The sequence below is a fragment of the Microtus oregoni genome, unplaced genomic scaffold (assembly GCF_018167655.1).
Source record: "Microtus oregoni isolate MIOR12 unplaced genomic scaffold, Mior012 000070F_ref0000104, whole genome shotgun sequence".
NCBI classification, from domain to species: Eukaryota; Metazoa; Chordata; class Mammalia; order Rodentia; family Cricetidae; genus Microtus; species Microtus oregoni.
This window is the reverse complement of record NW_024543977.1, coordinates 2,758,928-2,775,938: the sequence shown is the minus strand read 5'-3', so window position 1 is coordinate 2,775,938 and position 17,011 is coordinate 2,758,928. Positions and strand designations below refer to the sequence as shown.

Sequence of the window (17,011 nt, the reverse complement as noted above, 5' to 3'; positions counted from 1 at the left end):
AATAAGCCACGTAAAAATGGAAAATTCACAGAGAGTCTGGATTATGTACATTGTGTTTTCTTTAAATTTTTTGACTGTAAAGGAGCTACGTACAGAGAGACATTTTATTACATGGGCTGCCAAGTTACACGAGAATGGATATAAGGGTATTATGATTTCAGAATTTGGGTCTAAGGATATGATGCCTTGGAGAGGGTCTTCTTTTGTTTTCACAGAGGATGTGACCCTGTGGATTGCTTCTATCCGAAATTGGTATGATAGACCACTCCCTCCTGAAAGGTTGCTGTGAACACCCTCAAAAACTTACTTCGCTCAACTGCCGACTGAGATAAACCTAGCAGACAGGTTTTCCCATAAAAGACCTGAATAACAGCGCCCCCATTCAGCAGGAAACAGTTTGGAGAGAAAAAACTGCACCCATGTTCCCAAATATGGTTTATAAATGTTCTTTTACATTTAAAGGGGGATATGATATAGATATGAATAATTTGCATTGGTATGGATTTTAAGGTCAATTTTTTTATATGTATATGCATATTTCTGATCTTGATTAAAGTATTGTGATTGTTTAGTTCATTTAAAAATGTAATGTATAATCAGGAAATATAGGTTGTTAATGAATAATCATCGATAATAGTCAAGCTTGTAGTCATGTTAGTTAGATTTTCTAGATATATAGAGATATATTTCAGTTAAATAGGCATTATTCATATCTTTCAAAGGCTAAAGAATATGGCATTTAAAATATTTTAATAACTTAGGACTTTTCATGACAATGAGACACGTCTGCTCCTGGCAGCACAAGCTACTTCATGAAGAAGATGGGCATCGAAGAGGCTCCTTATGGAGTTTGATAGTGATTTGGGCAAGACTGCTCTTGCCTGGACTGATGCATAAACTGGACACAAAGAATCCGTTGAAAGAGGACTGCTGAACTTGCCTAAAGGTGAGATGGTCTTTCGGGGTTCCTGACTCATGAAAGAGTCTGTGAGACATTCTGCAGGACACAGCAGAAAGTGACTGAACTGTCTTTGAAATTTCCTGCTTTATGGAAATGTCTGCTGGAAACTATGGGCCTGTAGGCCAAAGATGAATGCCCCAACGGTACAGAGGAACTTTGTGTGACTGTCCAGGCAGCGAGGTGTTTGTCATTTCTAGAGTTTGAAGTTTTTTATTTCTTGTTTACTTAGGTAGTTTTATATCCTTCTGGAGTCTTTGATGGAGTTGAAGAATGGATAGATAATTATAGTTTTCCTTAGTTATGATAAAAGATAAGGTAGATATAAATATTGTAACTACTTGATAATTGTTTTGTTATATGTAATTTTACTATGTTAAAGTTAAAGCCTTTCTTTTTTGTTTAAACAGAAAAAGGGGAAACGATGGAGGTGGGTCTTGTATTTATCTGTTGCTTTCATTGGTTAATTAATAAAGAAAACTGCTTGGCCCTGATAGGACAGAAATTTAGGTAGGCGGAGTAGACAGAACAGAATGCTGGGAGAAAGAAGCCGAGTCAGTCAGTCGCCATGATTCTCCCACTCCGGACAGATGCAGGTTAAGATCGTCCCTGGTAAGCCACCTCGTGGGCTACACAGATTATTAGAAATGGGTTAGATCAATATGTAAGAGCTAGCCAATAAGAGGCTGGAACTAATGGGCCAGGCAGTGTTTAAAAGAATACAATTTGTGTGTAATTATTTTGGGTCGAGCTAGCCGGGTGGCGGGAAGCAGCCTGCCACTCCTTCTACAACAGAATTTGCAGTCCTCCTTCCTTGGCCTACCAAGTGCTGGACTGCAGGACTGCAGGTACTAGCCACCGCATCTGGCAGACCTTTCCTTTTTCCTTTGTGCTGCGATACACTGTCTTGTGTAATTTGTTGTGCAAAAAAAAAATATAAGAAGAACTGAAATGTCTTAGAAGAAATGGTTGTCATCATTGCTACCTTAACTTTCCATGTCCCCGACGTCCTGTTGCAAAGCTGTTTCATGCACTATGATACCAATGTGTGTGTGTCTTTGTTTTCAGGTACATTTGCATGCATGTGTGTTAGGAGGCTGGATGACAACATTGGGTCCCTTTCATTGGGCACCATATCGCTCACTGGTAGAGAACTGCTAGGTAGTGACTCCCAGGGATCCTCCTGCATCTGCCTCCTCAGCACTGGATTTACAGCATGTACATCTAGGCCTGGCTCTTCTGTGTGGACTCTAAATGCAGCAGTCTGGACCTCAGGCTTACACAACGAGTGTCCTATCATCGGAGCTATCTCCCCACTTTCCACAACCCTCTCTCTCTAATTTCCAAAGTTAAGGCAACAATACTTTTTTCCACTGTATGCTCTTCATAGTAAAGAGTTGACTGCTGATCAAAGAAGTAAAATGTGTTTTGTCAGAGGTAATAAATAAGAATAAAACCCCACTTCAATTGTTCTGAAAACATAGGCAGCCATAGTTTCTAGGGAAATGTGAACTAGGACAAGCGTTTATCTTTGCCTGAAAATGGAAACCACATTTTAAAACCGGAAACATGCACTGAAGCATGGGTTAAGGCATATGGTTCATCAGAATAAAAGAAAATTTATACACAGAACCTAATTCAAAAATATTGCTCTGAGTCAGCTGAGAGGAAGCCTACCCCACTTTCTCCAGTGCTCATTAAATGCACTTCCTCAACATCTCATCTGTCATAAGGACACGCGGTCTTCTAGGATAGTCCTTTAAATCCTCAGAAACAATTGCTACCTTGGAATTGCCCTGCATAGCTCAATAAAAGACTTACTGTAGTTTTATCAATCCATTCTAAATATTTGCATAGGACTAATTAAATTACGGAGCACATTGTCTGTTTCACAAATTTAAAATACACCAGGAAGGAGGATAGCAAAGAAAAGCATATCAACAAAGGGGAGGAAAGTAAACATGTTTTCTGTCATACCATGTGGTATTTTGAACAGAAAGATGATCAGTGTCAGAATTCATTGAAAAATTGATACTTCAAAATTCCCCAGAGGAATGTGAATCCAGGCATATTACAACAATTTATTTATGACACAGTAAACAGTCTCTCTCTCTCTCTCTCCCTCCCTTCCTCCCTCACCCATCTCTGTCTCTCATGTGCATGCTGTGTATCTCTCTCTCTCTCTCTCTCTCTCTCTCTCTCTCTCTCTCTCTCTCTGTGTGTGTGTGTGTGTGTGTGTATGTGTGTGTCTGGTCTGTCTGTCTATATGGTGGTGGTGAGTGGAGGTCAGAGGTCAACAGTGAATATCTTCTTCTATCAGTTCCCACGTTATCTTTAAAGAATGGGTCTTGTATTGTCTGTGGAGTTCACTGACCCAGCTAGAAAAACCAAGGATCCTCTTGTATCCACCTTCCCAACACTGGGATTAGAGGCATAGTCATACCCAGAATGTCACAGGGGTGTTGGGAACATGGACCCAGAGTCTCCTGTTTACATAGCAAACACTCCATTGAGTGAGCTAAGTACACCAATGCCTTTTAAACTTGGCGAACTAAAACTCAGAGTAGGGGATGCCAAGCTCCAAAGCATTTCCAAAGCCAGGACACATGCCAGGTCTTGATAGACTTACTTTATCAAGGGTTCTTGTCTGAGATGCCTATTATTTCATAGGAATCCTCCTAAAAGGAGTTGCTCATTAGTGATGCAGAGAGGTGGAACAGCACAGGAGAACAGAGGAGGAACGGAGGCCCATGGAGGCTTTTCCTATCTGTTCTTGTGCTAGAAAAGGATCGGCAGAGAAATTGTTCTCTGTTACGGCACTTTGTACCACATTTGATTGGCATAACCTAAATTCTGGAAGAAGCTGAAGAAGAAGCTCAGAAGCTTGCCCAAGTCTAAACCGATGTCTGGAGTGTATCTAATTATGAACTAGGATGCATAAATGCCCACGATGACACCACTTAGCTACTGGCTTCTTTTTGTTAGTTTGTTTGCATCAAAGAATAACGTCTCTCACTGGACCACTTCAACTACGTTCAATCTCGGAAGAGGTGCTACCGTGAAGGACTTGGCCTCAAGTATCTAAATCTAAGTACAAAGACTGACGGGTTGGTGAGATATGAAAAAATTTAATTCAGACCTGGGAAGTCAATTCTTTACACATCTTAAATTTTCATAAAAAGTAAATAAATTTCCCACATCTTTAATATTTATAATTATACCATGTAATGTTTTTTAAGATTATAATTTTTACTTGCATGCTAAATCTGTACCAGCTTTTGATGTGGACTACTGGGGAAGCCAGATGTGACTGAGTCTCGTAGATATCGCTAAGGCTACCAGGCATGGTGGGGCATTCCCGTAATCTCAGCCTTAGGAAGGTAAAAATCTAGGTCTAGCCTTCGTTAGCAAGTATGGGGCTAGCCTATTCTCCATGAGACCCTGAATCAAAGGTATAATAAAAATGAACCAAAGCAAAAGGCTGGGAAGAACCAATTTAGTTTAGAAGCCTTAAAACATGTCCTAAAATTTGAGCATCCATGTTTATATTTAAAATGAATTGAGGACAGTTGTGTAATTTCTGGATTCTTAGCTTTAGCAAGTTCCTTCCTCCTAATCTAATTCTGGCCACAGAAACTACAATGAGAGAAAGAGGACTGGGATTAATTTTTGTTCTTCCAGCAAATATTTATCAAGAATCTGTAAATGGCAGCTGGCTTGTTGGGTGTCAGGAAAACAGTCTTAGAGCGGTGATGCCGAGGAACTGTAGCTCTCAGGGGAGGGAAGGGTGAAAGGTAGAGGGTACACAGAGAGCATGCTTACATGTCCTCCAGAAAATCTGAAGTGATGAGCACGATCTTAGTCAGCATAAGCACTTCAGAATAGTATTCTTATAAATTTAGTCCTCGGGCATGAAACTTAGAGGAATTATATTCTGCTCTTGAAAGTTCCCACTCTGACCTATCTCAGGGCCAGATGGGGCTCAGCCCTCCTTGCTTTACGTTATGTTCTCTAGAATTATCCAGAAGTACTGTAGAAATCACTCTCTGCACATTTTCTTCCTGCTAGGGAGATATGTCACTTGCTGAGCTTTTTCTGGATATGAAGAGCACAGAAGCTGTACAGTTGTGTGTCCCTTATCATGAAGAAATGCTCAGAAAAATGACTCAAAACAATTTTATCATGCGCACATCACAGAGTACACTTCTATCAGGTAGACGGTATAGACCAGCTGTTCAGGGCAGCAGAGCTGGTCACTGTGAGAAGTAGGAGCTGCTGCCCTAGCAAGACAGCATCACTTCTTATAGTGAAGCTTTAGTTCTAGGCAGGAATGCCTGCCCTCTCAAACAACACTTGTCAACCAGTGGGTCACAACCCCTTTGGGAGTCACATATAAGATACTCTGCATATCAGATATTTATATTACAACTCATTACATTTACGAAGTGGCATTAAAAATAATTCTATGGTGGGGGGGTCACCACAACATGAGGAATTGTATTAACGGGTTGCAGCATTAGAAAGATTGAGAGCCACCACTCTAAAACAACGGTCCATGGTGGAATATAGTGTGTAAGCCTGCAATGCAGCCTCTTACGGTCAAGTCAGCTGTTATGTGTGATACTGCTGAACTTCCATACAAGTGACACAGCATTGTGTTCAGTCACATCAGCACCACCAAAACCCTGACTAAGGCCTGATATGGTGACACGGCAATGGCTATGCCAACACTGTGTGATAAGAATGTTCAGTTAGTTTCATTATAAGTTTAGGGGACCATCATTGCATATAGAGATTACCATTAGCCAAAATGTTATTGTATAGGCATCATTGTACAAGAAAAACAGTCAGGGCTGATGACTCAAGGTTAAGAGCACTGACTGTTCATCCAGAGGTCCTGAGTTCAATTCCCAGCATCCACATGGTGACTCATAACCACCTGTAAGACCCTCTTTGGTCATGCAGGCATACCTGAAGGCAGAACACTCTACACATAATAAACAAATCTGCTGGGCTGTGGTGGTGCATGCCTTTAATAGCAGCACTCAGGAGGCAAAGGCAGGTATATCTCTGTGAGTTCAAAACCACCCTGGTCTACAAAGCAAGTTACAGGACAGGCTCCAAAACTACAGAGAAACCCTTTCTTTCTCAAAAAAAAAAACTGAAGAAAAATAAACCCAAAATCCAAAAAAACAAACAAAACAGAAAATCAGTCTATTATATTAAACAGCTATGTTTGAGAGTCACAGAAGAGCTAAGAAAATGTGGCCATCATGGACTTCCATGAGAGATTTTGAAAGTAGGAGAGGTTCAGATAACTCAAAGGTCTTACAAAGTGAGAAAGGTCATGGGGAGTGAGGTGAAGTGTTGATTAAGTGTGCTTAGGTTAAGATGGCTATTCACTAATATGGTGTGGACAATAAATGGTCAAAATGAGTGTGAACCTGGGTGATTTACAGATGGATAGGCAAGAACTTTAAGAATCCTCTATCTAATGTCACTTACTTATGCTTAGGTGTTGTATATGAATAGACCTCTATCTGATGTTACCTACTATGCTTAGGTGTTGTATATGAATAGAAAAGTGAGGTACGGAAGCAGGGAGCAGAAGGAAATTAGCTCAAACTGGAAATGACCAGTAGGAGGGGGTTTCTTGTGGTCTGAGGTCCTAAAGAGCAGTGTGGAATGGCCAGAGGATAGCTGGGATTTCCTGTCACTCTGCTCCAGCAAGGCCATCTGACTGTACCCTGAGAACCCAAGATACACACAGTAGAGAAAACCAGGTTCGTCTGGAGTCATATGAAACATGCAGTGTATGACGGTACCCTAGAGTCCACATTGCACACAGCAGCATAAAACCATTTTCATCTGGAGTCATATGAAGCATTCAGTGCTGAGTCTCAGATCCCAGGGTGCTGAATGAGAAGATCTGGAGTGGATCCAAGCTGCACATTTCTAACATGCTCCCAAAAGATGACACAAGGGGACCATTGTTCTAAATCTCTCCCTTGTCAAAGTTCCAACCCACCACTCCCTGGATTTGGTATGCAGTACTTTCTATAAAAGCACATGATGAAAACAATCAAAATTGAATTTATTGAATCATTATATAATTTTCCTGGTTCTCTAAATTTCGGATGTTTTCAATATATTTACCACCAAGCATCATTCATAATGTGTTCCAACATAATGTATTCTAACTCTTTCTACTTAGATGTCTCCTTCATGTTTGATATAACTCCCACCCACCTCCATCTGTCACTGTTCCTATCAAATGGAATGTTACCTACATGTCTTTATAATAACACAAACATTACCCATGGCTCAAAGTGTTTACACAGAAAGATTCTTGGGGTGCAAAAAGGAAGACAAAATGTTTGGACAAGACCCCAAGAATACATTATGTTAGAACACATTAGTGTTATCATTTTCTTTTGTTCAACATAAACATAGTGGGATTTTCTTCATAATAGTATGAAGAAAATACTTTTTCTGCTTTGGTTAGCTTGAGAAGTATCAAGTAAAATGGTAAAGGCTTCCACGGAGTAAAGATTTGATATTTACGCAATGTCTTCCTTCTCATACCCATACTAGAACCAAACCCAGAACTGCTTTCTGTCTTTGCTGTTTGGTTATCTTCTGAAAGATAAGTTGCTTAAAATCTCTTCTCACTACAGCCATGTCAACAGCCACATGGCTTCATCAGCACAGTTCAGGGTTATAAAAGCCTTGAATACCTTGCCTAGGAGAACACACGATCTTTTTAAATTTTGAACCAATAAGGACATAGCTAGTTAGCTTCTAGAAAAAAAGCTAAGAATATTTAACTAAACATTGATTGACAAGGAGACAGAAAATGAGAATTAGACTCATATTTTTACTTTTTACATATGCCCCTTAAAACAAGGTTGGGCTTGTTTGTTTGGTTTGAAAATGGGAAGAAGAAGAAGAAGAAGAAGAAGAAGAAGAAGAAGGAGGAGGAGGAGGAGGAGGAGGAGGAGGAGAAAGAGGAAGAAAAACTTTCCTCCTTTTTTTCCTCTTTTTATATCTTTGGAAACTTAGTTTAAAATAGCTGATTGCTAAAATGTCCTGTATATTTCTCTTAAAACAAAAACAAAAACAGGAGTGGGTCAGACAAATAACTTGTGCTTTGGAGTCTGAGTCATGACACAGCCATTCTGTTTTTCTGTCATGTAACATAACATCTCTTAGTAACATGATTTTGTCATTTCATCCTGGACTCCCAAAGAATTTTCTTTAGAGATAAATATAAGGAAGATAAATTAATCAAAGATTTTAGACAGTCAACTATTCACCAAGAGTGAAGTTAGATCAATAACATAAGACCTTTGTACAGAAAAATACCAACCACCTCTCATCTACCACCCGAGAACATATATCAAGATGGCTACTGTTAAATCAGCTAGACTAATCGATAATTTCTCTGCACACAGATTTTTGTCTTTGTTGTTGTCATTTCTTACACTTTTTTCAATAAAGGAATGAACCTTTGAAAAATGAAAGTTTTTTGCATTCCATATATCACTATCATTTTTGTAATATTTTTGTTACCAAAATCACATTAAAAGTCCTTTAAACTTAAAGATCAGATTTCACAAGGCTTTTCAGTAGACTAAGTTTGATGCTGTTGAGAAATCATGCAAAGCACAAAGTAAGCACATACCAACTGCTGTCATGTAATCCCAGCGGTCCGTGAGGCACATGTTGAAGGTGAGGTGATCAGATGTTTGCCCTTGGCCAACAAGCAAAATATCCCTCTCCAAGTTCTGACACATAGAAGAAGTCCAGCCAACCAGAAACCAAAACACCACCAAGAGTATTACCGCCAGCACCCTCATGACCCTACCACCAGTCATGTATGGAATTCTTTGTGCCGTTCTTGAGAGAAACACCTTCAAAACCCTGCAAAGGAAGAAGATCAAAATGTGAGGATAAAACAAATGGTCAGAAGGAAAATCTTTAAAATACAGCATTTTAGCTTTCAGGAAATTGAAACCCAACTGAAAATCACCTACATAGTTTTAAGATAAGAACCCCACAAACATTATTGTTAATATTTTTATTAAATTTCACTTTTGTTCCAATATTATTCTAAGTCAAATCTTCCCGAAGTCAATTGTTTGCTCCTATAATAGAACATGGCTATCATTATTTTTCTGTATTTCATTTCACATGGCTTCTTCTTATAGTTATTTTATCACACTGTTAAATAATGTAGTATCATAAATACAATTATAAAAGAGCTATTTAAATATTAGGTTAAGTCGGTAAAGTCATGTTGTCAAGGAGGATGGTCAGAATGAGCTGTTTAAAACTGTGGCTTTTCAATGGACGTTTTCTTTTCTGTAGAGATGGCTCAAACAGCTAAGGCGGAGAACTACTGCACTCTATGACCTAAATATTATTTTACTTCTCAATATGGCAGTAAGGAAAAATATTGAGTTTTCCTGTGTTGAAGTTTTACTGTCTCAGCAGCCATTGCCTGTAGCTCATAATATGGGATTGACCCTTGTGAAATTCCCCACCCATATTGGCATATCAACTCTTGGCGGAATTACGCAGGTTTTCCTTAGCTGAGCATGTCGTTGAGCTTTCACCCATGTTACTTTCCTGTCAGGTCTAGAAAACACGACCAAGCGGCTGGCATCCTAGTTCTCTGGCTCTTACAATCATTCTTTCCCCTCTTCTGCAAGGTTCCCTGAGTCTTAGGTGTAAGAGTTGTGCTGTAGGTGTATTGATGATGGCTGGGCACCCACAATTACTTATTCTTTGCAGTTTGACCAATTGCAGAACTCTGTAATAACGTCCACCTGTGGCAAAAATAAGCTCCTTTGATGAAAGGTTAGAGCTACAGGCATCTGTAGAGATAAAGATAGGCGTTTAGACGGCAGTTAGGAATTACGGTGCTTTAGGGAAGTGGCAGTAGTAGGCTCTCTTCTCGGATCCATGACCACAAATAGCCTCAGGTGGTTGGCTGGGTTTTCAGTACCATGTATGACTTTCCTTGAGCAGGACTGAAATCCAATTAGCAGCTGCTGCTGATGCTCAAGACAAACGTGCCACTATTGCACTATTGAGGGTATCCTGCTAGCTGGTCACTGCTATGGACTGTAGGCTTCCTGGCTGAGTAGGTCTGCTGATCGCTTTTCTCCCTAAGTCACCTGCATGGCATCTTTGGATATTATGAATGCTAATCCACAGGTAGAAGGCTTCCAGATCATTCCAGCTTGATTCTTCAAGTCCTTGTCTGAAGAGTATGACGTCCTCAGCAATAGGGTCTTACCTTCCATTTCTGGGAGGCTATCAATGACAATAGCAATAGCCTATATTGTTTTGGGAGTCTCTTGAACCCCAATTTTATCTTTTATAAATTGTATAATTATATGTATACCAAATAATTGTTTCAATAAAAATTCTTGGGCCATTAAGATGGGTCAGCAATAAAAGGTTGCTTACCCTATGCCTGATGACAAGTTCCATCCCAGGAACCCACATGGTGACAGTAAAGAACCTAGTCCCAAAATGTGTCCTCTGACCTTCACACACACATTGCGGCATGTGCATGCCCATGTAACACACATGTATGTACACAATAAATAAACAATATATACATACATAAATAAACAAAATGATTTCTTTATTTGGTGCTAGGGATAGAATACAGGGCCTCAGGCATGCAAGGTTTCCTTACTGCTGAGTCAGGCCTCTACTCCTTTCAATTTAATTTCATTATGATTCATTATAGGCAAATTATTGGTGTATCTATTTTACATACTTATACCTAGATACACCTGTATACCTAGGCATATATAAAAATTTCCCTTATAGAAAGAGGCTTGCATAGAATGTTTAATTATCTCTCCGGTTGAAAGTTTACATCCTAACTGTAAGTCTGAAATTGTTACTATTGTATGAAATCCCCAGAAAGTAATAGAACTATTACGTTACAAGTAAAATCAATGGAGGGAATGAAGAAATTGTTATCATATGAAACACCATATACTCATGTGCTATGTGTAATGGGTATGCCTATTGTCCAGTGGCAAACGTGGGGCTGGATCCCAGCCTTGCTGGAGACCATACTGAGAAATGGTAGAAGGGACAAGATGCAAAGTGGTGCTGTTGTCAAGGGAAACGTGGAGAGGAGAAAGAGCCGAGTTATTTTGAAGCAGCTATGAAATTACTTTGCAGGAAGGGGTGTTGCTTCCCAACATTGCCCAGGACTCCTGGGTGCTTTTCAAGTTCCTGCAGGATGTTTTTTAATCAGGTTGAGGGCTGCTGCTTTGGAGAAAATTACTTGTTACTTATGCTTTATTTCTGTGACAAAGATACATAGAATGATTTTTTTTTCTGATACCAAATGTTCATAGAAACTCTGAAGCTCAAAGAGTAAATAGTAAATTCATTAAGTGCCTTATTATGCCTTTCCAAATACTCCTTGCTTTCATCTCATCCCCGTCCCCCTCCTTCCCCTCTCTGTGTCTGTGTGTGTATGTGTGTACTCGCACGCATGTGCTCAAGTGCAGGAGTGTGTACAGGCCAGAGACTGCTGTTGGGTGTTGCTCTCTATGGTTCCTGGTGCTATCGGAATGGTTCTCTTACTGAATCTAGAACACATCAATGGGCTAAACTGACTGTCCAGTGAGCCTACAGGATCTGCCTACCTCTGCCCTCCTACCCTGCCTCGCAACACTTGAGTTATGGATACACGCCTTGCGTACAGGTGCTGGGGATTGAACTCATGTCATCATATGGTGGAGGATCAAAGACTCCATCACAGGGCCATCTCCACAGCTCCATTAGTCAGATAAATTTTGACTGCAGAGGAAATCAATATGATGTGAGTTTGGACATTTTTAAATAAAGAAATCTCATTTCTAAATTATCAGAAATGCTTATGTTTTCCAGACGACCCTTGGGTACTCATTGTACAACCTGATAACTCAAGATTATTGTAAATCCAATAATCCCATTTCTAGACAGGAAAAAAAATACAATCTGCATTTCTGCCACCACTGATTTTACAACTTTCAAATAAAAAAAACTGTAACAAAAAAGTCTAAACAGTTTAGAATGTGAGTTTTTTAAATGGTGTAAGATGCATTTCTAGACACACCTTAGAACAAAGTGAGAAAATTGTGGTCTATCTTCTGAAAATTGAGCCCTTGTTCATTTCTATTAGTTGGGCCCTAGGAACCAAATTCTAAACATGATTTTCTAGGCATGCATTTGTATGAAACACAACTATGGAAGCACATATACATACACAAACACATATATACTCATACATACACACGGACACATGCACAGACATATACACCCACATGTACACAATACATACACACATATATTCATACATATGCCCACACACATACAGACACATGCATGCACACATACATTCATATACTCATAACACATACACATATACATACATGCATTACATATGTATACACATATACAAAGCTTCTAATGTAATGACAGTTCCATGATCTTTTCACAGATAAATTTTACTTTAAATTTGTTTTACTTTGTTTTAGAGACAGGTTTTCTCTGTATAACAGTTTTGGAACTTGCTTTGTAGACCAGGAGATCTTGAACTCAAAAAGATACACCTCCCTCTACCTCCCGAGTGCTGAAAGTAAAGGCATGCACCACCAGGCCCAGCACTTTAAAGTTTTTAGTTAAAATATACTTATAACATTCCTTCCTTCTTTTTCCTCCCTTTCCTTTACTATTCTCCCTCCCCCATTCCTTCTCAAATTCTTTGGTTATTACTTATATGTATTTATATATCTTGCTGAGTCCTTTAACTGTTGCTTATATGCATATATTGTTGTTTATAAGCATGCATGTTTTAATATTGTATTGGATAACCATTTAGGGGGTTCTTCTTCTCATAGTATTCTTAAATTGGCTGTTGCTTTTCTTTATCTAGCAGTGAGACCCCAGGACATTTCTCCATCCACAGTGGCATGTCAGCTGGTGTTGTCATTGTTTAAGCAGTCACGTGGTCACATGGCTAAAATTTCATGGGTGTAGGGAAATAATCAGGAAGCTATCTTCTCAGGAGGTTTTCCCATTTGTAAAGGCATAAGAATTTAGAATGGATAAGGAACACATTATTCTGGCTGACATGTGGATGAAAAAAATGTAATTTTGAGGATAAAGGGTACTTGTCCCTACTCTCTCACACTCCACATTTCTAGTTTGAGCTCACACAACTATTTCGTCATCCAGGATCTGGTTGATACGCTCATCTCCTCACCATGTGGGCTTCCAGCTCTTGACGTGCATGAAACAGAGGCTCCTGCTGTTTCCTGGTACCCTGATTTCCCTCCCTTTCTGTCAGTTCCTTTCCAGCCTTGGAAGTTATCTCCTTCCTCGGCCATCCTTTCACATGGCAGTGCTTTTCATGGGCCTTTAAATGTCGCTCCTGAGGTTCTTATCCTGCACAGCAACCCAGACAATTGCATCTGCTTCTGTTTCACTTGTCAGTCACCAGCAAATCCCACATCTATATATTCAGCTCAGAACACTCCCCCAAGTCCAAGCTCTGTAACTTAATGGCCTACCAAAGACAAGCAGATCCCCAATTAAAACACTCCCTCCCTCTGCCCTCCAATCCACTTGGCTGTATGTTACCTATCTCCATGGGTACTGTGACCTAATTGTACAGTGCAGAGACCCAGGAATGAACTCTGGAGTTTTTCCTTCATCCACACTCCAGCAATTAAATGAATCACCAAGGATTTATTTTCTATGTCTTCACTGTCTTTCAAATCCTCCAGTTTTTTTCCATCTGCACCACCGCTATATAACTCTTGCATACTAATATGCTCTCATAGTAATGTTCTAACTTCTGTCCTTACAGTCTTGACCATCTATAATCCACAGCATACAGTAAGGCTGCACGGTTTTTCTATATCATTTTTGGGGTCATCTTCTCCTATTTACCTTCCTTTTGTGTCTCTCTACCCAAATCTTAGATCCTCTCTTTTATAGTAAAAGGCTTCTGAACATTTTTTCCTTCCAAAAGACCCATAGGTTCCCCCTGAATGACACGTAAGGATCATATAACTGAGCAATTATTTCCAGCAGACTTTAGAAGGGTGCAGGTGATTTTCCAAATAGATTTCTTGGACCTGCAAAATAGATCTTAACTTTTTATTATGACACGGCCAAAGTTTAATTCCCCCAGTGAAGAAAGTATCTGTTCCTACAATGTGTGTGTATCTTTGTGATTTCATAACATCTATTTTATTTACAAAGAAGAATAAAGTTGTTCATCCTGAGGCCACCCAGGCTGCTGCTCCATCCATCTAAGCAGAATAACCCAACACCATGAAGGCTTGCCTCTGCCTGTAATGTCTGCTAGTCTCCTGGGGAAGGAAGCATTTAAATGGGGCTATGAGTTGGTGTCACTGTCTGTCACTCTGCTTCAGTGGTGATAAATCCCTATGTTCATTTAATTTTCATCCGTTTATCAAATCCTCATTTTCAGAACTAAAAGCTACTGATTCGTCCACTAAGTGGATTTTTAGATAAGAATCAGAGAAAGATAAAAGGATTGCCACTATCTGGATGAAGATAAGTTAGGCTTGCCAACATCCAACTTCCCCAGACTGCTACACACACATTAATTATTGCTAGCGTAACAGAGAACGGTCAGCACTTGGCCTCTCGAATGCTTTGTCAGGCTTGGGATCTGCCTCGGCCTGAAGCTCACATCATCTCTCTTTTGTTCTACCCTTCACTCGGCAAGGTAGGATAAGGAGCATTGGTGACAAGGGGAGGGAAGGGGTGAAGGGAGCAGGGACACAGAACTCTCAAGCTTCATCCTGGACGGTTAGCTCAAGAATGAAATCTTATCTAGTCTCAGAAACAGAGAGGGAAAAATGAAAAAAAGTGAATAGAGCTTAAGAGACATGTGATATATGATCAAGCACATCAACACAAATAAAAAGGAGTAAGAAAACAGGAAAAAGGGAGGCGTGAAAAAATATCCAAATAAATAATGGTTGACCCAGTGCAAATATGACAGTAGACATGAATCCACATATTAAAGGGGCTTTTGAAATCCCAGGTGGGGAGAGCTAGAGAACTCATATTATGACACAGTATCACAGTATTATTCAGTGGGTATGAGTTGGAGACAGAGAAGTAAGTCTGAAACAATTGGAGAAGAGAGTTTCGTCACATACAACATACAGCGGATCCTCATTTTGAGGAAGTGCAGATTTTTAGTCAAAAGCATGAAGGGTGAGGCACAGCAAGATGACATATTCGAATTATTTAACTCTTTTCTAACTACGATCCCATGTCTGATAAAATTATTCCTTAGAAATGAAGGTAAAATCAGAATATTCTTAGATAGATTTTTTTTTAAAAGAGTAAAGTAGTTTGCCTCTGTTGAGCATGCTGTCTGTGAGGTGTTAAAAAAGGTTTTACACATAAACAACAGAACACCATATAAAAACTCAAAAGCACATGGAAATATGATGCCTCTGGTAATAGTTACTAAGTCACAGTATTAATGCACTTTACACTGTGATTTTTTTACCTATGTGATTTCAGACACCATGGAAAGTGAATATAAATCTGTGTTGACAGGCACACAATGTAAGGTGTAATTTTCAACATGAACAACACTAAAGATGACACAAATACAACATGCGTAAGGTTTTTATATTACCAAAACCAAGTAGGATTAATCTGAAACGAATTGTTATACATTTAGGCTATAATTATAATCCTCAGAGGATTCAAAACATAAAGCATGCACAGTAAGATGACCCTAGAATGGCAAGTAGGAAGTATTGTCTCCTTACAGATGTAGATAGTCGTGGAGGAACAAGGGCAAAACAAATGGCATTTGAAGTAAATATGAATTGCTAAACGGAAGAACGACTACCTTACATGTTGTTGAACTAAGTATAAATTGACCGAAATCTTCAAGCAGAGTGTGGTTATGACAGAACTAAGTTTTTAAAATGATCTTGTATGTTGCCTATAAGAAATTCACAAAGAAGCAAAGAGGTTGAAATTTGAAATGTGAAAAAGATCATCTATACAAATAACAGTCAAGTGGGAATGGGGCCAACCACAACAGCTTAAGAGCAAATACACTCTAGGACAGTTAAGAGACAAAGAATGCCATTATAATATTGAAAACTGCTAATCCATCAGGATGAACAAGGGTAAATGTGTAGGGGGTGAGAAGATGGTTGGTGGAAAAGGGCTTGTTGCAGAGGCTTGGGGATCTGATTTTAGATCCCTGGCACCCATGTAAAAGCCAGTGTAATGGCTTGTTCCTGTCACACCAGTTCTGGGAAGGCAGAACAAGAGAATCCTAGGGTTCCCTGGACAGCCAGTTTAGCTGAAACAGAGAGTACTAGGTTTAGCAAGGGACCCTATTTTCAAAGGTAAGGTGAAGGAACAACTAAAGAAGACAGCCGGAGGTCAACACCAGACATCCACATGCACCTACGTGGTGAGTACATCTGCACACACAAGGTGTACACTTACGCATACATTACACAATACACACACAATCGACAAATAGGTAAATGAATCTCATACTATATGAAGTAAATTCTAACATAATTGAAGAGCAAAAATAATACACAGACATTAACAAGAAAACAGTCTATGAACATTATAGACCAATGAGGTGTGTCTAGCTTTTTCCATATGCCTCAGGATACTGACAAATACAGCCCAATGCAAAATCAGTGCTCAGTTAAAGCTTCCAAGGGCTCGACATGCCCGGTAGGCATGCACAAATGCTCAGCACAGCAGAGTACTCCTGACAGCACATGGACAGCCACCCAGGACCCACCAAATCCCAGTCAATTTAACACCACGGAAACCATACAAACTATCATTTCAGACTCAGTGATTTAATTAGAAATTAATAAAGAAAGGGTTCTGTAAGATTAACAAATATGTGGAAATTAAAAAAATACTCTTCACCAATGGGTTAAGAAGAAATAACAAGGACACTAGGAAGTAATTTGTGATGAAGGGATGAGA

General features: G+C 39.5%; 1 protein-coding gene across 1 annotated transcript in view; it reads right to left on the bottom strand.

Annotated features, from left to right (window-relative positions):
• Gpr158 (G protein-coupled receptor 158) overlaps positions 1-17,011 on the bottom strand; it is a 358,827-nt gene that overhangs the window by 28,028 nt on the left and 313,788 nt on the right. Inside the window, exon 7 of the mRNA XM_041641570.1 lies at positions 8,643-8,881. Coding sequence (XP_041497504.1) covers positions 8,643-8,881 — 239 coding nt within the window. The remainder of the gene's footprint in view (positions 1-8,642; positions 8,882-17,011) is intronic.